The 26,017-nt window shown below is 38.4% G+C and overlaps 1 protein-coding gene across 2 annotated transcripts; it reads right to left on the bottom strand.

Moving 5' to 3' along the window:
* Window positions 1-15,457, bottom strand: MS4A12 (membrane-spanning 4-domains, subfamily A, member 12). 2 transcript variants are annotated; one of them, XM_011963538.1, is made up of 7 exons: window positions 15,413-15,457; window positions 10,579-10,863; window positions 7,281-7,418; window positions 6,484-6,540; window positions 4,705-4,821; window positions 597-707; window positions 1-415 (listed from the first exon to the last, which is right to left on the bottom strand). In XM_011963538.1, exons 2-7 carry the CDS (start codon window positions 10,855-10,857, stop codon window positions 323-325), a joined length of 795 nt encoding a protein of 264 aa, XP_011818928.1. In that variant the 5' UTR covers window positions 10,858-10,863; window positions 15,413-15,457; the 3' UTR covers window positions 1-322. The 2 variants fall into 2 exon arrangements, with proteins under 2 accessions (XP_011818928.1, XP_011818929.1); XM_011963539.1 differs by lacking the exon at window positions 7,281-7,418 and having other exon boundaries at window positions 15,413-15,455.
* Between the last annotated feature and the right edge of the window lie 10,560 nt (window positions 15,458-26,017).

Raw genomic sequence — 26,017 nt, 5'->3', positions numbered from 1 at the left:
TTTTGTTTCTAATGACATTTTATTAAGGAAAAAGTAATACGAACAGAAACGTTTCTAACTTTAAGAGAGTTGCGGAATCATTTTTCAGTCCTCCAATCCTTCACCTTTGCCAGCATGTAGTAGTGGTAATGTAGGAAGAGACAGTAGTAAAGGGAGATACAGCCGTCATTAGCGACCAACCTGAAAACAAACCTCAAACACAGTTTTTAAAGACTAGAAATCATTGTGGACAATTAAAGACATCTTCTTAAGAACTTTTTGCAAGCAGTTTTTCCCCATGAGATTAGACTGATCCTCCTTTTTCTTTTAATGTCTAGGGACATTAGTTAGAGTAGTTGTTGCATCTGGGAGGAGCTGAAGAAGACGCTGGTATCACAGGATTGTTTTCATACGTATTTGGAGTAACCAGGACAGGCTGGAAAGAATGAATAAAAACCAGCAATAAGGTTACTGCAATCCTACGCAATTTCTCCTGGTACCATCAGAGTGAAGGACAAAGAGCATTCTGGTAAGCCCATAGTAGGATTTAGCAGACACAAGTCTGTATTTCTCCAGGGCATCTTCAGATTATTTTACAAAGAAGAGACACAACTCACCGTGTAGATCATGGTGTTTGCTTGGTTGGCAAAATAAGCTGTGGCACAAGCTGTGCAGACCTCCAAGAAGGAGAAGATAATCAGCATGGCTGAAATGCCTTTTCCAGAAAGCTGAAATCATAAATAAATAGTGAAATTTTGGCTAGTCAGGAGGGCCTCACATGGGCTTCAAAAATTATTGACTCATCAAATGTGCTATATTGCTTATACTCAACTTGCTCCATGCTTATTCTTCCAGTATCATCGAATGCTTGTTCCAGAGGAGTGTGAAGTTATTTTGGATTTTCTTTAAAATGCCAGAAGTCTTTCCTTTTGGTAAGTAGGCTATTTTGTTTAGAAATATTAGAAAGAAGGTAGTTTTTTTTTTTTCCTTTGTGACAGCCTCATTGCTTTTTTTATAAAAATGTTAAAAAAGTCAAGCAATATAGAAACCAACGGATCATTCAAAATGCCACTGCTTAGAAATAACCAAAACTAATGTTTGATGACTGTTATCCTAGCGCTCTGTGTACAGGGAAAAGGCAGAAGAATGGATGTGTGGAAAGATGCTATGAGAGAGGAAAAAACAGAGACCAAGAGAGAGGAGCATCATTCTGTAAGAATGGAATCATGTTACTTCGATTTTAAGTAAAAGTGTTAAGCTCACTTGAACTTTATACAGGCCTTCTACTTGATCAGATACAGTGTAGGTGAATTTTCCTTCATTCACACTTCAGTTTATTTGGGTCCCATTTGTCTTCCTTGCTTCCATTACAACTTGAGCCCTAGCTGTTGTTTCATATCCATGTTTCTAAATGTGAACATATAGCTATTGCAGGGAGAGATATAGCTTAGCTGGCCCTGAGCACAGTTCTTGCTAGTGAACATGGACTTTGCTTTTTCTGTCTTCTGAGAGCCTGCTAAATGCTTAGTACGGAGGCCTGCTCCTTTTTTTTTTTATGTTATCCATAATAGTTACAAAATTTTTTGTAATTTTTATTTTATTTTTATTATTATACTTTAAGTTCTAGGGTACATGTGCATAATGTGCAGGTTTGTTACATATGTATACTTGTGCCATGTTGGTGTGCTGCACCCATCAACTTGTCAGCACCCATCAATTCGTCATTTATATCAGGTATAACTCCCAATGCAATCCCTCCCCCCTCCCCCCCATGATAGGCCCCGATGTGTGATGTTCCCCTTCCCAAGTACAAGTGATGTCATTGTTCAGTTCCCACCTATGAGTGAGAACATGCGGTGTTTGGTTTTCTCTTCTTGTGATAGTTTGCTAAGAATGATGGTTTCCAGCTGCATCCATGTCCCTACAAAGGACGCAAACTCATCCTTTTTTTATGGCTGCATAATATCCCATGGTGTATATGTGCCACATTTTCTTAATCCAGTCTGTCACAGATGGACATTTGGGTTGATTCCAAGACTTTGCTATTGTGAATAGTGCCGCAATAAACATATGTGTGCATGTGTCTTTATAGCAGCATGATTTATAATCCTTTGGGTATATACCCAGTAGTGGGATGGCTGGGTCATATGGTACATCTAGATCTAGATCCTTGAGGAATCGCCATACTGTTTTCCATAATGGTTGAACTAGTTTACAATCCCACCAACAGTGTAAAAGTGTTCCTATTTCTCCACATCCTCTCCAACACCTGTTGTTTCCTGACTTTTTAATGATTGCCATTCTAACTGGTGTGAGATGATATCTCATTGTGGTTTTGATTTGCATTTCTCTGATGGCCAGTGATGATGAGCATTTTTTCATGTGTCTGTTGGCTCTATGAATGTCTTCTTTTGAGAAATGTCTGTTCATATCCTTTCCCCACTATTTGATGGGGTTGTTTGTTTTTTTCTTGTAAATTTGTTTGAGTTCTTTGTAGATTCTGGATATTAGCCCTTTGTCAGATGAGTAGTAAAACACCAAAAGCAACGGCAGCAAAAGCCAAAATTGACAAATGGGATATGATTAAACTAAAGAGCTTCTGCACAGCAAAAGAAACTACCATCAGAGTGAACAGGCAACCTAGAGAATGGGAGGCCTGCTCCTTGACTGGAGGTTTATTCCTGTGCATTTCTGCTCATTCCCTGCTGGTAGCGGGGTACCATGCAGGGCATGGGAAGGTGTTGCCCTTTCTTCTGTCTCTTGAGGTCCTGGGTACTACCCATGGTCTTGTACCATACAGGATTTGCTTTATCCTTTTGCAGAATTGACTGCTCTCCACCCCAGCCTTCTCAGTTACTGACTCGAGAGTGTTAGTGAGACTTCTCAGTAATTTTTTTGGCTTCCCTTCTTTCCTTAGTTTTGTTTCTAGGGAAACAAGAGCGAGGTCTAAAAGCTGTGCTTTTTTTCAGCTACTTTGAGTAGCATCAGAATGATTCTTTTCTCTACTTAGATGCCAGTTTGAAAGCTGTTTTTTTGAATAATTTTTGTTCTTTTGTTTGGTATTTTGGAGGATGAATTTTGTTTTGGCTTCACTCTGCCTTATTTACCAAGAAGCTTTCTCATCTTTTTTTTTGCCTCCTGATATGGTTTGGCTCTGTGTCCCCACCCAAATGTCATCTTGTAGCTCCCGTAATTCCCACTTGTTGTGGGAGGAACCTGGTGGGAGATGATTGAATTATGGGAGTGGGTCTTTCCCATGCTATTCTTGTGCTAATGTGCTATTCCCATGCTAATGGGTCTCATGAGATCCAATGGTTTTAAAAAACAGGAGTTTCCCTGCACAAGCTCTGGTTTTTTTGCCTTCCCCCATCCATATAAGACATGATTTGCTCCTCCTTGCCTTCTACCATGATTGTGAGGCCTCCCCAGCCATATGGAACTCTAAGCTCATTAAACTCCTTTTTCTTCCCAGTCTTTGGTATTTCTTTATCAGCAGTGTGAAAACAAACGAATACACCTTCTTACATAAGCTTTTCCTTACACTGCAAACAGTGTTGTCCTTTGCAAGCACAAAAGTGATCATTCAAATTCCCAGTCTAAAACTCTTCTATGTTTTTAACAAAGAAGGATTGTCTCAGAACTTGGTGGAAAAGGAGTGTGCCAGCAATTCCAACTATTGACACTTCAAAGAACATACTCTAGGGGACAGGCATCTGATGGGAGTGCTTAGACAACTTTCAGATTATACCAATGGTTGGAGTCAGGATTTCAGAACCCTTTAGTTGAGAAGCAGATGGCTTCATAAGCCTGCCACTCTGAGATCCAGTGGAACAGAATTACTTACACAGTACTGAGTGAACTGATAAGGGAAATGTTACTGTGTTTATTTGTTCAAAATATTGTGATATTGTCTTAATGTTACTATGTTCTAGATATATAAGGAAGTAATTCTGTCTTTCTTAAGATATATGTAGCCCACAGTAATTTAATAAACTCTGCTTTTTGTAAACTGAAAAGCAAAAGCAAAACCAACCCCAACATAAAGTAAAACAAAACCTATAAAACCACTCTTCTGTGGTTTTCCATTGCTCACAGAATGAAGACCAAACTTGTTAACGTGGCCATTGAGGTAGGATGACAGCTTCCAGTCCAACCTCATTTTATACCATGTTTCTCCATTCCTTACAGATGGTAAGCATTCCTGCCCTCGGGCCACCCATTTCCTCCTAAGGTCAGAGTCCATGCTTGGCTGTATAAGGCTAATGAATGTGTGATCCTGTTTTGAGCACATTCAGAGGCCTGTGCTTCATTTTTTGATTGCTTCATTCCTTGGGTTTCTCTGTAAAAGTCGGATGTTCTTATCCCTGTCATTTACCTCTCACTTCATACTTTACTCTGAAGTTTAACAAAAAACACTCAATAGCTTGACTACCTTGTTTATATAGAATTTCAAATGTTGGGAAAATAATTTTTGGACAATTTTAGAAGCCCTTCCCCATTGTTCATGTGATTGACAGTGAGATGGGCCAATAAAGGATGTCCTTGAAGCCTCGGTCTATCTGTAGAGGTAACCCTCTCACTTTATTCTATAGTCCTAGAGATCATATGACTAGGGGTGGGGCTAGAATAGAAAAAAGAATTTTCACTAGAGCTGGTGTACCGTATTAAGAGATAAAACATAGACCCACTTTACGGAACCAGGCTGGTGGATTATGGGATACTTACCATGGCCCAGTAGTCTAGGGGATATAACCCATGGATGCACGTATCCACCACCAGCAGAATCACTCCAAGGAAGGCAAAGATAGAACTAACAATGTTCATTCCCAGGCTGCCTTTCACCTAATGGAGATGGCAGGCAAAAATCAATTATATACAGGATCACTGAAGTTAAGTGAAATAAGAATCAATCAAATTTCATGGTTCTTAATTTTTGAACTTTCAAAACAAATTTTCAAGTTGAAATTATTCTGTTTTCTGCCCTTCTGGGTAATTACCATAAACATTATTCTGTATGCAGCCTAGATGTAGGGTACTTCTAAAAAGCTGTAGAAAAATGTAAATCATATAAAGCAGGCACTTATCTATTGTATTTTACCAAAAGCCTCATGCACAATAACAACTACATTTTCTTTATAAAAAATGAAAAAACTTCTAATGAGCATTTTTCTGTGGCAGACACTGTGTTAAATTATTTAAATTATCTCACTTAACTCTTACAGCTTTTGTATGAGGTGGTATGATAGCATCTGATTTTTATAGATGGCATAGTATTTAGACACAAGATTTTTGCTGAAAAATTTAGGAATTAATGAAAACCCTAAATCTCTCTAGGGACTAAATATGCACCCCCAAGTTTAGAAGGAGAAACTCTCTCGGGTTTTGTGGGCAGAGGTGTATGGGTGACTACAAATCTTTCCCCAGTTTCTACAATAGGATTTTAACATGCAGAAGAATAATTGTGAAACCAAGTCTGCAGCTGACTTGCTAGGGGTGGCATAGTCGAGTTCTTTAGAATGTGCTTGTGCTGCAGCATGCCTTAGAGCCTCCTAAAGGTCTCTGAAAGCTCTTAGAAAAATTGTCTTAGGTAAGTGTCAGTGGCTGTCTCCTCTAAGAGGATGGAATCTATGCTTGGACAATCTCAATTAGAGGGAAGGATCCTTAAAGGATGCAGAGAAAGGGTGCTTTATTTTGTTTTTGGACTGCAACAGGAGTGATTAATCAGAATTAGGCTTATTTTTATTTTATTTTCATTTGATTTAATTATTTTATTCTTGTTTTGTCCGGAAGAGCAAGAGCTACACAATCCTATGTTCCTCTTTCCCGGTTCTTCCCTCTTGTGCTGGATTACATATAATTTTGACACCACCTCTGCTCTAGTTGACTCTAATTCTTGGTAAATCACTTTCTTTTTCCTGGTTCAATAGTAGACCAGGAAATTGCAATAGGTGGGGTGCTGTGACCAACAGAACTCAAGGTCCCATCTTACTGATCATTTTTATAAACTCTTCTTACGAAACAGGCTAGATTCATTTAATGGCAATTTAAAGAATTGTAAAACACACACCCAATCTGAGTAGGAAAGACGCAAAAATATGAAAATAAAAATACAAGACAGAGCTGAGAAGTGGCAAATTAACAGTAGAGACTTGGTAACTGATGTGGCGAGTGGGTATTTCCTGGCTCCTGGATTCTCCTTTGGACTTCCCATAATAGTGACTTGACTGAACCAGGGAGCTTTCAGGTTAAAGCTTAAACAACCCTGATCTTTACTGCTTCTCACCCTTGTCAGTTCAAGAGTCAGGATGTGGAGCTCTGCCATTTCTTCGTGGCAATCTGTGTGGACCACTCTCCTACCCCACTCAGAACATGAGGCAACCAATAGCTTTTTTTGGGGAAAAGGGCTCCCTTTTGCATTTCCCAAATCCAGCTTTTCAATTTTCCTCCCCAATATGTTAAGCTAATATTTAAAGGGGTCCAAAAAGCAGAAACAGTCTAACTTACCAGACAAGAGGAAAGCTCCTTGGATGCTGACACAGTGAGAGAGCCAGAGATAATGAACTGTGGAAATGGACAAATTTATTTGAGAAATGGGTTAACTGGTTGTGGTTGGGAGTTTCTCTTTCTACGAAAGGTTGGTCTATTTATGTTCATCTAGCTTCCTTCTCAAAATTTTCTCTCGCACTTCTGAATTGTCTGGAGTAACTCTCAGGCATGTGTCCTTGACTTCTTTTTTATTGTTTTCTCCTTAATTTCTGGCCTATGAAGAACTCATAATATCTAAGCATTCCTTGTTCTGAGGCTTACGCTCCATCCCTTCTCATAATCAATTGCATTTTTTTAATTAAAAAAATTTTTTTGGAGATTGGGTCTCACTATATTGCTCAGGCTGGCCTCAATCTCTTGAACTCAAGCAATTCCCCGGCCTCAGCCTCCCAAGTTGCTGGGACTACAATCACACACCACTATGCCTGACTTACTTGCATATTTTTAATCATGTTTCCAATCACCTTTTTTTTTTTCTCTCTCTCCAACCAATACATACATTTCCATCTCAAATGTAGTAGGAAACCAAAACTTTGGCTTGCTGGTTACATGATTACATTTTAAAGAATGGAATAAGCTCCTATTTAAAATGGTGAACAAGTTCCCGATTTTTTTATGTTCATTCAGAGCTGTTAATTTTTCTAAATTCTCCAGCCCTCAGATGTAGGGCTTTATCAAGAAATGAGTTGTGAATTGGCTGGAGATATCAATACTTTATAAACCAAGAAGGTGTGATGTTCTAGCAATCTACTCACAGAAAGGCCACCCCAGAATGGGTATCCACTAATAACAGCAGTAGGGGCAACACTGAATACTCTTCCATGAGGGAATACTATTAAACACAAAATAACTCCAAAACCAAGGTGCATCAATCCAACCATGATCTGGATTACCTGAAAAAAGAAAACAACCATTTTAAAATTACTTCTTCACTTTCAGACATGTGAAACGTTACGGTCTTTGCTGCCCCTGCTTATTGATTGTCAATTTTGTTGAGATCCATGGTTGTCATTCAGGCACGCATCTGAAGCAGGAGGTGGGCCATGAAGATTCTGACATACACTAGAATAACTGCAGTGCAGGGCCCTTAGTGAAACGCCTTGTTTTGAGGTATTTGGGGAAACTTATTGGGGTGGCCCAAGGAGAATTCTTCAGAAAGTACAGCTGCTTAATCATGCATTAGTATCTCTGAAGGCCTCTAAAAGACTATTAGAAAAAAAATACTTTAACTGTGATGTCAGTAGTTGCTTTTTCAGATGGATCAGTTCTCTGCTTGGGTCATCCCAGTTATGGGTAAAGGGATTGGTGAAGATAAAACCATTTATAAGGCATGAATTATGTGCTTAGTCATGTTCTGAACACTTCACATTTATTGTTTCATGTAGTCCTCCCACAACTGGATTGAGTCCCAGAGACATAAAGACATGTGAGACCTTGTATCCAAGGTCACACAATTCCTGAGGGGCAGATCTGGGAATTTACTGCAGCACATTGACTGCTGAGCCTGTCTGAACTGTTCAGTACTGTCTTCCCCCATGCTCAGCTCTGCTCTACCTCTTCCATGAAGTCCTCTTGATTACACCAAATTAGTCTTTTTTCTTTCTTTCTAAATTTCTGTTGCATCTCATGACATAAAACACACCTTGTTATTTGATTTTGTATTCATTGATATTGTTCTCTTTTAAAAAGTTGCAGGTGTGCAATCATTTTCTTACCATTCTTCTTACCAATCATATATTACTAAAAGTAAGGTATGCATCTTTTAGCTCCTTGTACCTCTTATTGAACCTTCCTTCATTGTAAATAAAGATAGATTTCTGAGGAATAACCATTTCTAGATTGGTCCAAAAGTTGACTGTAGATTTGTCATTTATTTTTCCCCATGTTTACACCTTATCTATCCAGGAAGACTGCAAATACAAAGACTGCTGTATTTATTCAATAAAAAGCTACTGAACACAAGTAAATTGAATTAAAAAAAAAACCCAGTTTTATAAACAATGCTAAAAGTTTTTTGAGACTTCGATAAAAACCATGAACCTTTCTCCCTAAAAAATTATTCTTGCACCTCCATACACACACATACCATACTTTTGCATATAGCTTCAGAGGCATGATGGGCCTCCTTTAGCCTATCTCACTTAAAGAACTCCTGTATTAGACTTTATATTTGGTTTTTACAACTCTTCTTTAGAGCAGCAATTTAGCCATCTGGCTACAAACTTCCCATCCTCATCCTTGCTGTCACCTTGATGAGGGACAGTTAGATCTGGATTTGTACTGGCCCTCATTTCTCCTCCTACAGCCCTGGCTGTACCATTTACTGATCAAAATTGCCTATAGGACAGACTTAAAAATTTGGACATACAATTTGTCTGCATTTGTGGACACAGAAACACTTTAAGGTCTGAGTTGACTGGTACAGGTGTGCCACGCCCTGCCACCTGTGGCCCCTGCACTGTCGTGATGCCTGGGGCCTGCTGATTGTATAGAAATAACAATCTTCGGAGAGAGGAAGTAGCTTCTGCCAACTGGAGCTTTTGAATACAAAACTTCACAGTCTTTTAAAGTATTTTTATCACACGCCTTTTCGGTGCCAGGCAGCATGCTTCAGTGGTTCGTCATCCACTCAGTCAAAGCCAAAGCCTTCTGCTCTGCAGGCCTCATCAGCTGTGGCCTCTGCTGCTCCTCTGCCCTCCTGACAACTACTCCCTCCATCCCTCATTCTGTTCTATTTTATTGGCCTCCTCCCTGTTCTTCAAATACATCACAGACATTTTCATCTAAAGACTTTTACACTGGTTGTTTTCACTTTCCCTGATATCTGCAGGGCTCACTCCTAACTTCAGGTTTTTGCTCAAATGTCATGTTCTAAGGAAGCCCATTCTGACCGCCTTGAAATTGCTGCCTCCTCACTGTCTGGTACTTTTTAGCCCTTTTACACTTCTTTGTTTTGTCTATATCATTCGACACCTTCTAATATACTAAGTACTTTACTTCCTTCTTATGTGTACAGTCTGATTTCCCCCACTAGGGCAAAAGTTCTGTAAAGGCAGAGATTGCACCTGCTTTGTACTGGGTGATATATTCCAAGCACCTATGTGGGGTTGGCTGTATGGGGGGTTTGTCCCACTGGCTTATGAGAAGTGGGGAATTTCCTCTATCTGGGAGGAGGAGGATCAGAAGGGCCACTTCCACAGCTTAGTAAATAGGCTGCTGCAAGAGAACTTAGGCTCATTTTTACTTCCCTAAAACGTCACAACTTGAAATAGGTAGTAAGATGACTAGAAGATTTTCTGGCACATAATGAGCATTCATTTACGGAATGCTCCAGCAGAGAATTTCAAGCTATTCACAGGGAGAGACTTAATATAATTTGGTGGAATTGTGCTAGCAGGATGAATGAGGTATTTGGAAAGCACAGCGAAGGGAGTAACGATTCTACGTAGGCAGGTGGAATTTTCTTACAAATAGGGCATTTTTGTTTTTACAATGCCTACAGAAACAAGGTGGTCAGTTCAGAGTCTCCTTTGTAGAAGTAAGGTGACAGTTAAGCTGTAGCATCTCTAAGGATATTGGCGAGAAAGGCACAGCAGATGGAATGTCCCCCAGTTCTTTCACACTCAGCCTTTCCCAGACTGCCCATTTGTAGTTTCCTTTTCTGGAGGCAGCCATCAATGTTCATTTTTATGTAAATTCACCTTTATGCAAATACCCCGACTTGTAACCGATCCGGAGACGGGATTGAGATTGTCCAAAAAGTCCTTTGAAGAAATGAGATCAAGCTAGATGTAGTAGAGCTTCCGTCATGTCAGTATTACCAAATCCTCCAGCTAGGGAGGCTCCTGTGTCTCCTGTTATATTTTTGCTTGATCTAAAATGAAATGAACTCAAGGGAAAGTCTATAGGCAGACTAAATATTTCTGTCTAAAAGGGATAGTTTCAGAATAACGTTCAGAACTTTTTAGCAATTGGATGATATTCTCTTCTCCTATAACTTATAAGAAGGCCTTGCAAATGTGAATTTAAAATTCTGATAGTAAATAGACTTACCCCTAGTGCCTTTGCTTCTTCTTTAAAGTTTATTACTGCTGTTCCCACGCTTGGATTTATCATTTGTGTATTTCTTTGACCTAGCTGACTGACAGCAGAGGTTCCTGGAGATGTGATGAAGTAGAGCTGAGCACTCTGAGCACCCTGAGCTTGGTTTTCTAAATTGATTGAACCTGGAGGCTGTTGAGATCCAGGAGCCATAAAGCTGCTTGGTGGGTAGTAAGGGTTTGGTGTGGTTTCATATACTCCAGCATGGCTTGTTGGCTCGGATGACACCATGATGTCCTAAGTATCACAAAACATACCAAAGTGATATGTTTATCCAGAAAAGAAACTAAAGAAAATCTTACCAAATATCAAATGTCAATTATCTATGCAAATGGAGAGAGCAAGTGAACAGATAATGGGCCATAACATCTGATAGAAACATGATTCTCATAAATCCCCAACCCCCAGGCCAAGAACTGGTACCCGTCCGTGGTCTGTTGGAAATCTGGCCACACTACATGAGGTAAGCAGCGGGCAAGCATTACTGCCTGTGCTCTGCCTCCTATCAGATCAGCACGGCATTGGATTCCCATAGCAGCGTGAACCCTGCTGTGAACTGCACGTGCTGGGGATCTAGGTTGCAAGCTCCTTATGAGACTCTAATGCCTGATGATCTGAGGTGGAACAGTTTCATCCCGAACCCATCCCTCATTAGAGAGATGCTGTGCTGCTGACTGTGAAGATGGAGGAAGGCATCCATGAACCAAGGAATGTGGGTCATCTCTAGAAGCTGGATGAAACAAGGAAACAGATTCTTCCCAGAGTCTCCAGGAAGGAACCTGACTCTACTGACACCTTGACCTTAGTCTAGTGAGCTGGTATGGGACTTCTGACCTACACAACTGTCAGATAAAATAATATAATGTTTTAGGCCACTATGTTTGTGGTAGTTTGTTATATCGAGAAATAGAAAACTAATACAGGGGCCAAGGGCAAAGAGGGCAGTCCAAGATTAAAATTATTTGCCAGTAATTGGGAAACTAGATAGTTCACATATGCCCATTTAAGACGATTCTCCTGTTCTTTAGGGAAAATGCTCTTATTCATTTCTGTCCTTCTGAAAGCTTAGAGCATCTCAGGCCCCATGTAGCCAAGGGAAATTTTGTTGGAAATAAGCCAATACAACTGGATATGGACAACAATGACTATTAATTCTTGAAAAAAAATTATGACACTTAAAAAATTTGTCATTAGCTTTAGATTCCTTTTTCTGAGGTCTTCTCAAACAATTTTTCATGTACTTATGAGTATCAAGACAGAGTGATGAATGTCTCATTCTTGGTATGAAGTATGAATACTATGAATAACCTATTGGTACAGTGTTTCACTGGTATCTAATAGGGACACATATTCAGACCCTGTGCTCATGGAATCCAGAAATTTTAGGGTAGGAAAGACCCTTTCCATTTATCCTGTCTCATTCCCCTTCATCTACAGATGAGAAATTGAAGCTGAGTCAAGTTAAGTGACATGCTCAAGGTTACATAGAAAACCTGTGGCAGAGTTAGGACTTGAAAATGGAATTCTTGGCTGTTGGTTCAGAATCCCCCTCCACCCCCAGTCATCCATACAGCATCACTCTGGACATTTGCAGCTTGTTTTCCAGGCCAGCCTTGGTGACAGGGTATTGACTCTGCTCCTGCAACTGCCCAACAACAAAACTTCTGTCTTTGATGCCATGGAGAGGAGTTTATGAACCAGATTAACTTCTTAGTGACTGAGTAATTAAGTTAGTACGGATTCTCTTTAGCAAGCTTTAGGTGAGGTGTGTAGAGAGCTAACCTTTATTAAAGACTTATTGTAGGCACAGTAGGGTCTGTATAGTGTCATGTTTAGGAAGATGAACTTGGGATCTAACCCCAACTTTGTGTCTTTGGCAAGTTCGTTAACCTCTCTTTGCCTTTGTTTCCTGTCTGTAAAATAGAGCTAAAAAGACTACCTTCCTTAGACAGTCAGTTTGAGTATTAAAGAGTTATTCTCTGCAAAGTATGTAGGACTGTGCCTATTCCAGCCACAGGGGTTGGCTCTGTTATCGCTATGTTAAATGCATGAGATACATTATCTCTGTACCCTTTACAGTACCCCATGAGGTAGGTACTCTACTAATATCCCCATTTTACAATGAGAGAATTTAATCCGGAACCTGCACTCATAACCCTTGCTCTCCGATGCTAGATGCAACTGAAAATGCTTGAAAACTCAATGAAAAGGGAGAAAACACCTTTCTGAAATATCTGATGACAAAGGGATTTTTTTTTTTTTCAAAATGGAAACACATCCAGCACTTTAGGAGGCCGAGGTGGGTGGATCACGAGGTCAGGAGATCGAGACCATCCTGGCTAACTGTGAAACTCCATCTCTACTAAAAATCCAGAAATAAATAAATAAATAAATAAATAAATAAATAAATAAATAAATAAAATTAGCCAGGCCTGGTGGCGGTCACCTGTAGTTGAAGCTACTCGGGAGGCTGAGGCAGGAGAATGGCATGAACCCGGGAGGTGGAGCTTACAGTGAGCCGAGATAGTGCCACTGCACTCCAGCCTGGGCGACAGAGCGAGACTCCGTCTAAAAAAAAAAAAAAAAAGGAAACACATTTTAGCCCACAAAGGTTTATTTTAAACAAGGAAAAAGAAACAAGTCCATAGCTGTGACTCTTAGAGTAACACCATGTAACTCCCAATAGCATTTGAGAATGTGAGGTTATACATACTATGGATCTGGTTTCTATGGCCAAATATTTCTCAAGCTCTCTTTTCCAATCTTCAGTCTGCTACTTCACTAAGTCTGGGGCTTTAAACAAATTTCTTAATGAAATCCCTGTTAGTTCCTGTGTCTCAACTGTAAAATGACAGAAGGTACCTAAAGAGACTAGTCTAAAGATCAAGTTATCCTAATTTATGCAAAACTGTTGGAATAGTGCCTGGCAAATGGCAAGAGCTCAAAAAGGAAACTATTATTTTATTACTAGGTCCCAGGGTATTCTATCTTGTTTAAGGCAGTGGATGTGGCCATAAGGAAATTTTATAAAAGGAATTGAACAGGGTCAATGTCAAGAGCAAGGAAATAGGAGATGGGTACTCAGAGTACAGTAATTAGCCAGAACAAGAATTTTTTTGAGGTTTTAAAAAGCATACAATTAAAGAATTGTCCACGTTTCTGCATGTATATGATTTCCTTACATTCTCCTTTGCTGTTGATCATTGCTTTTTTTGGTCTTGAGAAATTTTATGAGGAAAACTCAATACTTTTCATTTATTTATCCACAGTTTCTCCTTTCATATCTGCTATTTAGTTTCTGGACTAAGATCTATAAGTTTCATATAGAACCCAGATTATCATGGCTAGGCCTATACTTACTAGGACTAGTCTCAGAAGACATTTTTACTGGGTCAAGTTCTGGTTTTATGAAAAGAATTAAAGACAGAGCCAGCCAGTTCTGATTCTTTAATTATTCAATTGAAATGAAAACAATTCTGTAAATGATACATGAGAAGGGAAACTAATAAATAGACTCCTTTTATAGATGCCACCTATTGGCTTAGTACGATTGTTCTCTTGACAATTAATAAAATATTTACCACCATTTGTCCTTTTTTTAAAATAAAAATTAGAACAACTGCAATTTTTAAGAACAAGGAACACATAAAAATATTGGAACTCTGATGAGATCAAAAGTATAAGACTAAAGCAATTAGAGAAAACCTCACCAATTTGCTCTGTGATTATATTATTTCAAATAAAAATGGGAAAAATTTTACTTTTTTATAGTTTCTTTCTATCTCATTTTCATGCTAACTTCACTTTTGACAGAGTGAAGATGATTATTATTTTCAAGAGTGCTTTATAGCATAAAGCAAAACATGAAACTGAATCATTTCCACAAAATCACCCAGTACATCCACAGATACACACTTTTATCACCTTTCCCAAAGTGCTGACCTGGTGAAGATGATTGTTTTTTCCCCACCTATTTTAATTTTAATTGTTTTCTTGTCAGAAAGAAGCACCTTAATTCAAATGTGTTACAAAACCAAGGGCTCCGTGTTTCTTCTGTGTTCTGTGTTGTCCTGCGGTAGCCACATAATCATGAAGCACCCAGTGGGGCATGGCCTCGTCCTTTTTGGTCGATGTTCATGGAATGACGTACAGTTGAACCTACTATTCACTATTCACCTTTCTTGGCATTAGTTTTTTATTTATTTATTTATTTATTGTTTGTTTGTTTGTTTGTTTTTTGGACAGAGTTTCACTCTTATCACCCAGGCTGGAGTGTAATGGAGCGATCTCAGCCCACTGCAACCTCCGCCTCCCGGGTTCACGTGATTCTCCTGTCTCAGCCTCCTGAGTAGCTGGGATTACAGGCGCCCGCCACTACGCCCAGCTAATTTTTGTATTTTTAGTGGAGATGGGGTTTCACCATGTTGGCCAGGCTGGTCTCAAACTCTTGACCTCAGGTGATCCTCCTGCCTTGGCCTCCCAAAGTGTTGGAATTACAGGTGTGAACCACCACGCCTGGCCAGCATTAGCCTTTTTTTTCTTTTTGGAGTCCGTTTTATCTCTTTTATAGCAATCAACTTACTTTTTCATTCTTCTTCTGTTTCCTTTCTTTCTTGTTTCATTCATGGTTTTATTTTCCCTCATTTTCCAACTGGCCTCAACATAGAGTTAAGAACTTGTCTTCATCCCTCCAATCTAGAGAATAGAACCCACACAGGTAGACCAGCCCCACTTTGTGCCCGTTGATTTGGAGGAGAGATAAGCAAGGATGTTTCAATGGACTTACTTTGTTCCTTTGGCACCTTGGTTTCCTCTTTCTCTGCTCCAACCTGTGTGCCAGTATCAGCTATTTACCTGGATTTTATAGGCAGCTTTTACTTCCGTGCTTCAAACCAATTTGTCTTGTATCTTTATGTAGTTCCAAAGTCCTTTTATTGTTGTTTCTCTTCCACCTTAAGTGATGTAGATGCAATTGTAATGTTTGGAACACGTTGTGCTTTCACGTCTTCCTCTAATTTTTACCGGGAAGTCTATTCTGACCCTCCCAAACACTTTAGGATTTACTTTCTCCAGCTTTCTGATACTTAATCATTGCAATATCATACTGCATTTTAATGCCTTTTAAATTAGATGGACAGAATTGGAAAATGCAGATAATAAGAAAAGGAGAGAAAAAGCCCTCAGTCTCACCATGCAGACATAATTGATGATAGCATCTGCATTTCGATTTGTAAACTTTCGTAGGCACATATATGTATTTTATACATATATAATTTAGTAAAATCAAGTTAGGATCATAATGTATGTGTACTTTATAACCTGCTTTTTAACTTAATTTAATGTCCTATAAATAGCTTTTCATGTCAGTAAACATATTTATTGTAATTCTTTTTTTTTTTTTTTGGAGATGGAGTCTTGCTCTGTTGCCCAGGCTGGAGTGCAGTGGTGTGATCTCGGATCACTGCAATCTCTGCCTCCCGGGTTCAAGCAATTCTCCTGCCTCAGCCTCCCGAATAGCTGGGACTATGGGCATGTGTCACCACGTTGGGCTAATTTTTGTATTTTTAGTAGAGACGGGGTTTCACCATGTTAGCCAGGATTGTCTCGGTCTCTGGACCTCGTGATCTGCCCACCTCGGCCTCCCAAAGTGCTGGGATTACAGGTGTGAGCCACCACGCCCGGACTATTTATTGTAATTCTTAATAGTGGCATGCTATTTTATTTTTTGGAAGTGTCCTATCACATTCCAGTTACTTATTTTATGTTGTATCTCAGGTACAAATGAGTACCTTGAGACCAGAGATCCTTGGGGCAGGGGCTGATATCTATCCCCACCTCCAACTCCATGTATGGCACAGTGTCTCACACATGGTAAGGCTCATTAAATATATGTTAAAAGAGGTAGTGGCATGATTGCAGATTCTTTTTTCTTTTTTTCCCGTTTTTTGTGTATTATTGAGGATTTTCTTTCTCTTGTGGTTTTACATTTTTATATATTTTTCTAAAATAGAAAAAAGATGCTGAAGATTTATTAATGTTATGAGCTTAAGAAAATGACAATTTCAGGCAATAATATTGCTGAAAAGCTTGAAGGTAATTGAAGGAAAAAGAAGTGAGCATTGTTTTTGAAAACCCACAGAATCATAATTACTGTCTGGAAGGGTATAACATGATCAACCTTATTCGTGTTATCCAGGCAGCAGGAAGATGAAGTTGAAAATAAATCATGTCCCACTGGGCACAGTGTCTCACGCCTGTAATCCAGCACTTTGGGAGGCCGAGGCAGGTAGATCACTTGAGGTCAGGAATTGGAGACCAGAGAGAAACCCTGTCTCTACTAACGTACAAAAATTAGCTGAGCATGGTGGCACACACCTGTAATCCCAGCTACTCGGGAGGCTGAGGCAGGAGAATCACTGGAACCTGGGAGGCACTTGTTGGAGTGAGCCGAGATTGCACTGCAGCACTCCAACCTGGGTGACAGAGCAAGACTCCCTCTTAAAAAAAAAAAAAGGAAAAGAAATAGTGTCTTTTAAACCTAGAATCCCCTTCCTTCTCCTGTTGGCCTTTCAGACCCACCTCATGCAGTAAATCTTGGTAAGACTTCTGCACTGTTCTCTCCTATAATCATGTGGTTAGTGCCATTAACAGTGTGATTCTTCCGTGTTGTATTCTGATTTGTGATTTCTTCAAACATGCTCTAACTTCTAAGGGCAGGAGTTACAGCACCATTTTATAATCTCTTTTGTATCCCTAGCTTAGGAAAATGCTCGTAAAACTGAATGCTTTACAAACTGTCTGTGGAGAAAGGCCATTTTTTCCATTAAAAATTTCAATTTATTGTGGACCAACACATTTGTAAAATACAATAAAAATAAACAACTAGGAAAATAAAATAGACAACAATTCAAGCCCAGCGTTTCCATGAGAATCTGTAGGCATAAAATTGTTTAAATAAATGTAACCTCAACATGGGAAAACAGAAAAAAATTACAAATCTGACAATGATCCACAACTATTATAATCACTATGACACATAGCTTTTGGCTCTTCCAAAATTGTAGCTAAACAAAAATTACAAAGGAAATAATGATTTCCTGTATTAAAAGTCCATAATACACACTTGGAATAAACATTGTATCCATTACTGTGTAAATTTCCACTATTTAAATAAACTTGCTTCTTGCTTATTAATTTGTTTAATCTAACTTGGATTGATGGCCGTGCTACTTGCAGAGGATAATGCATTTTTAAACTGTTTCTATGTTTTGTTTTAACAATACCCCCAGTAGAGAAATCAGTCTCACAGAGGTATGTTGATAAAAACAGAAGGAATTTTGGAATAATTTCAGAAACACATGATTTTTGTTTGTTTGTGTTTTTGAGACAGAGTCTCACTTTGTCACCCAAGCTGGAGTGCAGTGGCCTGATCTCGACTCAGTGCAACCCCTGCCTCCTGGGTTCAAGTGATTCTCATACCTCAGCCTCCTAAGTAGCTGGAATCACAAGTGTGTGCCACCAGGCCCGGCTAATTTTTGTATTTTTAGTAGAGATGGGGTTTCACCATGTTGACCAGGCTGGTCTCGAACTTCTGATCTCAAGTGATCCACTCACCTTGGCCTCCTGAAGTACTGGGATTACAGGCGTGAGCCACAGCACCTGGCCGGAAACACAGAGTATTTATTTAAAATTCTTATGTATAACGAAACAAGTGATACCACATTTTCAAAATACATATTCAATCCATCGGTAGTCATTGCCAACAATTTATCCTATCTATAATTTTTTTCCTTTTGATCAAAAAATGGATTTTGAGATAATGTGACATATTTTTTTCTGTGTCTGGCTGATTTCACCTTTTGATCCATTTGTCTGTTCTTTCACCAGTACCACACTGTCTTCGTTACTGTAAGTCTTGAAGTTGGGTAGTGTCAGTCCTCCAACTTGGTTCTTCTGATAACATTTTTGCTACAGATTTTCAAATATACAGATATAGAGAACAAAATGTTGGTTAGCAGGAGTAGCTGGGGGAGGAAATGGGAGATGTAGATGAGAGGATACAAAGTAGCAGATATATAGGATGAACAAGTCTAGAGATCTAAAGTACACTATGAGGACAGTAAGTAATAAAATTGTAATGCATATGGGATTCGTGGGAAATGAGTAGATTTTGCTTCTCTTGCCACAAAAACAAAAACCAAAAAATGAGTAACTAAGTGAGTTGATGGGTTTGTTAATTTGCTTCACTACAGAGGCTTTTTGCTGTCTATGTCTCTCATAACATCATATTGTGTATTTACATATATACAACAAAATTTATTTATGAAAAAGAAAAAAATGCATTCTAGAAAGATTAATTTTCAATTTTTGGACCTCTTCTGAATTTTATATTCCTTTTAATGGAATATAAAATTCATACAGTGATTGATAATAACTTATTGCAGATGTGGAATATCAGAATCATCAACCACTTTCTTGCTAGTTGTTAAATGCTCTTTTTCTAAGCTTTTAATGTTTGTTTTTGCCCTTTAATCTTACCTGCCACTGTAAAACATGTTGCAGTTTTCCTTTGCAAAGAGGTATTATAATCATTAAATTATTAAGGATATCATACAAATAAGTGATTGTGGTCATAGGCACATCTTTGAAAATTTGAGATCAAACATGGTTCTTGTCTTGATGAAACGCAAACCGTTCACTACCTATTTCAAATATTTTCAGCAGAGCTTTCCCAGTGGAATAATCGGTTATAAAGAATGTTTAAATTTTCTCAATTTTTAAATATATTTTCTTGAGTTAGAGTTGACAAACCAACCTTAGAATAGTACATGTTGTAATGTGGTCCTATAGAGCATGACCAGTATGAAGCTCACACCACTTACAACTCGTTGTATAAGCTGCATGCATAATGATCTATACCCTGTTCAATGAGACGGAAGTCACTACATGCTACTACATACTACTCTCCATACTTGGTCTCAGCCAAAAGGCCAAGAAGCGATGCATGCTTTATTCTCATTTTCTGTATTTATGTTTTCATGAAATGGCAAGGAAAGAAGGAAGGAAGGAAGGGAGGGAGGGAGGGAGGGAAGGATTGATTCCAGCATTGGTCTGTGGTTGACGGTTTGGGTAACACCAACCTGCCAACCGTTATGACTCCATGTTTGCCAGACAGGCTCTATCTGGCAGCTAGAGGTACAGGGAGTCAGGTTTAGTCTTCTGGGAAGGGGAATGGTGAGAGCTAGGTCACTCAGGCTGAAAGGGTCAGTAAAGGAACCGAGGCCCAGTGGTATAAACAGGGTCAGAATAAAGATAGGAAGAGGAGAGTTAGCATGCTTAGGGCTCCTAGAAAATGTGTAGAAATAAATTCTAAACCTCAGTCACTGGTGGGTAAAGAATGGTGGTATATTCAGTATCAGGTTAGGATTGATTTAGACATAATATCATGTGCCATTTAATGGATACTGTTTGGCTTTGCATAAACCTTTATTTAATTCTTCCAACAATGCCATAATAGATTTAACTGCCATTTTACACACGGGAAACTAAGTCGTAGCATGGTGAGCAATATGATTAAGGTCATATAGTTAGAAAGTGGTAGAGTCTGTCCAGGTGTGTCTGAGTCCAAACTCTTTTTCTACTAAAGCAGGGCACCTTCAGTGACTGGGAGCCTGACTGAGTCTCTAGGTAAACTTGAGTCAATCAGGAAGAGTGGAGTGAGAGGGAGGCAGAGTGCACTCGTGAATTAATGCCTGGGACTTCCACAGCATGGCTCTTCACAAGACTTGAAACTCCACATTTGTGCAGTATCTGAGCTTCAGTAGTGGCCTCAAGTGGCAAGTGTGGTATGGTACAGAACAATTGCGACATGATGGTGATGGATTTTACCACCAGGTGTCCTCCGTGGTTAATCTTTGCTTAAAAAAAATTCTTGCTTGTTTTGAACAGTTATTCTTTTATTCTCCTTTTTCTGATATAACAAGAAGTTGACTCAGAACCTTGGAAGGGCAAGAAAACATATCTCTCTGCTTCTCCCCTAACACTGTGCAACCTCAGAAAATGACAAGTGGTTGGAAATCTTACAACAATACTTGTACAGTATGCCCACTTGGGTCAAGTATTTTGAATCTAGAGAAGGTATTTATCCACTGAAGACCTTGAATTTCACTAATTAGGGATTACTTGGTTCTGTGACTCTGATTTAAATTAGAAAGCTATAAAAGAACAGAGCACATTTTGAAATTCACCAAATACTTACTGAGGGCCAGCTCTGTGCCAGACACTATTCTAGGATCTAGTAAGTGAATATGGTACAAAATGCTTATCACATTCCTAGCTTCTGTATCCTTTAGGTACTCTGCTTAGTACTATTCTACCTGCAAGTTTCAATTGGGTGTGCAAGTCAGGTTTCCTAAGAATAGACTGCTATCATCAGAGTCTTCCAAGTTCATGGATGAACCAAAGATCTGACATAAATTTAGGGTGGAAGGTTAAAGGCTACAGACATTGTTAGATTCTTATATCGTGTTCATGTTAGGGTTTAGGGTGTCTCTAAAATATTAATGTCTTTAATTTCACAGGTGAGAATCCATTTCTAATAATGCTATGTTATAAGCTACTTTTATTTTAAAAAATTGGACATGTACTATTCTAATTAGAAAAGGGTCTGATATCAATACCACTGATTGCCTCTGAAGAATGGATTTGGTGATCAGAGTGTCAGTTAATCATCACCATTCCTAATTAAAGTGGAAGCAACATAGGTTTCTACTATAGCTTAATGCAACTAAAAAGCAATCAATACTGCACCATCTACATTGAAGTATGTGAACTGCAGATATTGTAACACTAGTCCTTACCCTCAGTTATTCAGATTCAATGGACCTCAAACGGGATCCAGAATTCTGCTTTTTAACATTCGTGACCAATTGAAGGAGGACCTCCCTCTGTGTTTTCAGAATCACTGGATTATTCTGGTAGAAGAACTATAGGAAGCTAGAAGAAAATGAAAGGCTGTAGCTAAGCCAACTATATACCCATTCAACGGGCTACTCAAAAACAAAAAGTAATAAACTACTGATACAGGAACTGAAGTATCTGAAGGGCATTGTGTTAAGTGAAAAAAAGGTGACCTGAAAAGATTACATTCTCTATGATTCCATCTATAGAATATTCTTAAGATGACAGAGTATGTGATGATGAACAGACCAGTGGTTGCCAGGGATTAGGCATGGGGTTGGACTGTAAAGGGGTGACACAAGAGAGTTTCTTTTTGGTGATGGAAATGATCTATATTCTCAAGTGTTTGGGGATGGTGGAACTGTTCTAAAATCCAATTATGGTGGTGGTTACATAAATCTCTACATTTGATGAATAAACTATATATACACACACAAAGCATAGTGAGTGCATTCGAAAACTAGTGACGTTCAAATAAGTTCTGAGGTTCAGTTAGTGGTGTTATATAAATGTCAGTTTCCTGGTTTAGGCAGTTATACTATGGTTATATCCAAGGTGCACACAAGGGAAGCTGGCAGATACCTAGGAGCTCCTTGTAGTATTTTAGCAACTTGTGTGTGAATGTAAAATTATTTCAAAATAAAAAGTAAAAAAAAAAAAAGAAATCAACAATAACAGCCTATGTTAAAGTGCCAATGTAGTAAGGATTAAAGATAGTGTCTAAAACGACAAACGGGGAAGGTAAAACCCATGGAGGTTAAGAATATGATAGAATCTAATACAGACATCCTAGGTTCAGAAGCCTGTTCTCTGTCTTCCTAGTTGTGACCTCGGGCAAATTAGTTAACCTCTCTGTGCTTTAGTCAACTTGTCTTTGAATTTGAGAAATAACAGTATCTATGCCAAAGGGTTATTGTGAAGCTGAAGTGAGATATGTGTACAGAACACTTTTATTAATGTTTGATACATAGGGAGGACTCCAAAACATGTCATTGTTTTGTTATCTCTATGGAGAAAGAATCATCAAGACTTAGGTTAAAGTCAATGTGGGGACCAGAGGCAAGTGCAGGATCCTGGAGGAGAGGAACAGAATTGTCACGGGTAGACTTGGTGCAGGTAGCTGTTTAGAGAAGGAGAGTCGCCTTTTGTGTGGAATACACAAATGGGCTCACCTGTTGGCTTTTGGGGACAGGGTATTAGCAACTTATAGAAAAGAGAATTAACTAAAAATAGTGAATTGCAGTACCTCCTCCTTCTCAAAACATTTGAACCAAAAGAATAAAAACTGAAGTGCTTAGAGCTGATCTCTCGAATATTGACAAATGAAAAATTGTATATATTTATGGTGTACAACATGCTGTTTTGATATATGTATGCCTTGTGGAATGATTACATCCAGCTAATTAACACATCCATCACCACACATACTTATCATTTGAAGGAAAGTAAAGTTGTGTAGAAGATAAGGCACATATTTACTTTTATTCTAATTTGAGTGCTTTACAGAGGTGGTGCTGCTAATGGAAATTGTGTTGATGATTTCACTAAGTTCTTAAAGAACAAAGTCTAACATAGTTATTCAGAGAGAATTGAATGAGCAGGGACTGGGGATGCTGAGGTGAGTAAAAATGGTTATTGCTTTCAAGTTGATACAGAAAGAAAGCTTGCAACTCCACAATGAAAAGATAATCCAATTAAAATTTGGCAAAGGATTTGCATATATATTTCTCCAAAGAAAATACACACATGGCCAATTAGTATGTGCATGACAGGCATCTGAAAATATGTTCAATGTCATTAGACACTAGCGAAATGCAAATCACCACAATGAGATACTACTTCACATTTGTAAAGACTGCTATCATCAAAAAGAAAGTAACATGTTGGTGGGGATTTGAGAGAATTAGAGTCCTCAGAATTTGCTGGTGGGGACATAAAATGGTGTGGTTACTTTGAAAAATTGTTTTGCAATTCCTCAAAAAGCTAAGTATAAAGTTGCCATATGACCTTGCAAGTCGACTACTAGGTATATACCCAAGAGAACTGAAAATATATGCTCACACAGAAACTTATGTACAAATGTTCATAGCCATAATAACCAAACAGTGGGAACAACTCAAATGTCTATTAACTGATGAATGGATAAAGAAAATGTGGTATATGCATACACTGAAACATTATTCATTCATCAAAAATAATGAAGTACATGTCACGACATGGATGAACCTTGAAAATATCATGTTAAGTGCAAAAATCCAGATAGAAAAGGCCGTATATATGTGTTACTCCATTTGTACGAAATGTCCAGAATAGATAAATTCATAGAAATGGAAAGTAGATTAGTGGTTGCCAGAGACTGGGAGAAGGAGAAAATGGGGAGTGACTGCTAATGAGTCTAGGTTTCATTTGGGGGTAGTGAAAATATTCTAGAATTATATAGTGGTGATGGTTGTACAACTTCCTAATATATTTTAAAACAACTTAAAGGGGTAATTTATCAAATTTTATGAATACCTAATAGTTGTACATGTTTATGGCATATATATGATATTTTAATACAAGCATACAATGTGTAATGGTTAAATCTGGGTAATTAGGATATTCATCATCTTAAATATTTATCATTTCTTTATGTTAGGAATGTTCCAAATCTACTCTTCTAACTATTTTATAATGTACAGTAAATTATTAGTTCTAGTCACCCTATTGAACACTAGCACTTACTTCTTCTATATAACTATATTTTTGTACCCACTGACCAGCTCCTCTTTATCCCTCCCTACTCACTACCCTTCCCAGCCTCTGTTAACCACCATTCTATTCACTACCTCCATGAGATCATTTTTTTTTTAGCTCCCCCATATTGGTGAGAACATGTGACATTTGTCTTTCTGTGTATGGCTTATTCCATTTAACATAATGTCTTCCAGTTCCATCCATATTGTAGCAAATGGCATGATTTCATTAATTTTGATGGTGGAATAATATTCCTATATATACTATATATATCCCATTTTCTTTATCCATTCATCTGTTCATGGACACTTGAGTTGATACTATATCTTGGTTATTGTGAATAGTGCCGCAATAAACATGACAGTGCAGGTCTCTTTTCAATATTCTGATTTCCTTTCTTTTGGATATATACCCAGCAGTCAAATTGCTGGATTAAAGCTTTCGGCAACAAAGAAGATAATCAATAAAATAAAAGAAAGAGACCTGTGGCATGGAGAAAGTATTTGCAAACCATTCAACTGACAGAGGATTAATTAACAGAATGTATAAGGAACCCAAACAACTCAATAAACAACTCAATACAAAAAAAAATCTGATTTAAAAATAGACAAAATAGACATTTCTCAAAAGAAGGCATACAAATGGCAACAGGCATATGAAAAAATTTTCAACATCACTAGTCATCAGAGAAATGCAAATCAAAACTATAATGAGATATCATCTCACCCCAGTTAAAACAGCTGTTATCAAAGAAAGAAACTAAATGCTGGAGAGGATGTGGAGAGCAGGAAACACTTGCTGACTGTTGGCGGGAATGTAAATGGGTACAGCCACCATGGAAAACAGTATGGGAGCTTCTTCAAAAATCTCTTTAAAAAATTAAAAGAGTAAATTTTATGGTGTGTGAAACAAATCTCAGCACAAATAATTTTACAAGATAACCAGTGATACAAGTCAGCCCACAAGAGCTAAATAATAGTATAATGTCCCAGTACATAGGACACAATAATTGCTCAATAATATAGCACAGGTGGACGCTCAATAAACTTGGAGTATTAGAAGAAAACCTCTTGGAATAAGAAGGATTTGAGATGAATCTTAGAGAATAGGCAGAAATTAGTAAGAGAGAAAAAAGAGAAGAATATTCCATGTAGGGGAACAATATCTAAACAGGATGAAAACAGAAACATTCTATTTGTGTTCAGGAGCAATAATTGAATAACTAGGCTGGACTGTGGCTAAATTGGGGTGTAATGAGAAGGCAGTAGAGAAAAGTTAAAACAATACCATGCAGGATCTTAAATGTCCATGGCATCTGGACTTTAATTGGTAAGCTCTGGAGAATCATTCAAGGTGTCTAAGTAGGGATGTAACAATCCCAATTAATCGTTTCTAAAACAAGTGAAACAGCAGGAGCAAATGAGAAACTAGACCTAAACTGAAGACCAGAAAGAAGAGGAGAGTTGGATTTTAGAGACATTTTAGAGTAGACAAAACTTAAAGTACATGAGGAACCTCATTAGATACAAAAAGTGAAAAAAGAAGAAATCAAATACATCTCTCAGCTGTGAGTATGGAGAATGGGGGAGGATGCAAAGGGAGATAGACAGGAAGCTGAAAAGGAGGTGTATGGGAATTGGACCACGGGCTCAGATTGGACCAGCTCTATAGTTTTACATTGCAGATAGGAGATCAT

The sequence above is a fragment of the Colobus angolensis genome, unplaced genomic scaffold (genome assembly GCF_000951035.1).
Source record: "Colobus angolensis palliatus isolate OR3802 unplaced genomic scaffold, Cang.pa_1.0 Scaffold61, whole genome shotgun sequence".
Lineage (NCBI taxonomy): Eukaryota > Metazoa > Chordata > Mammalia > Primates > Cercopithecidae > Colobus > Colobus angolensis.
The sequence above is the reverse complement of the archived record's forward strand: the minus strand, read 5'-3'. Positions and strand labels throughout refer to the sequence as shown.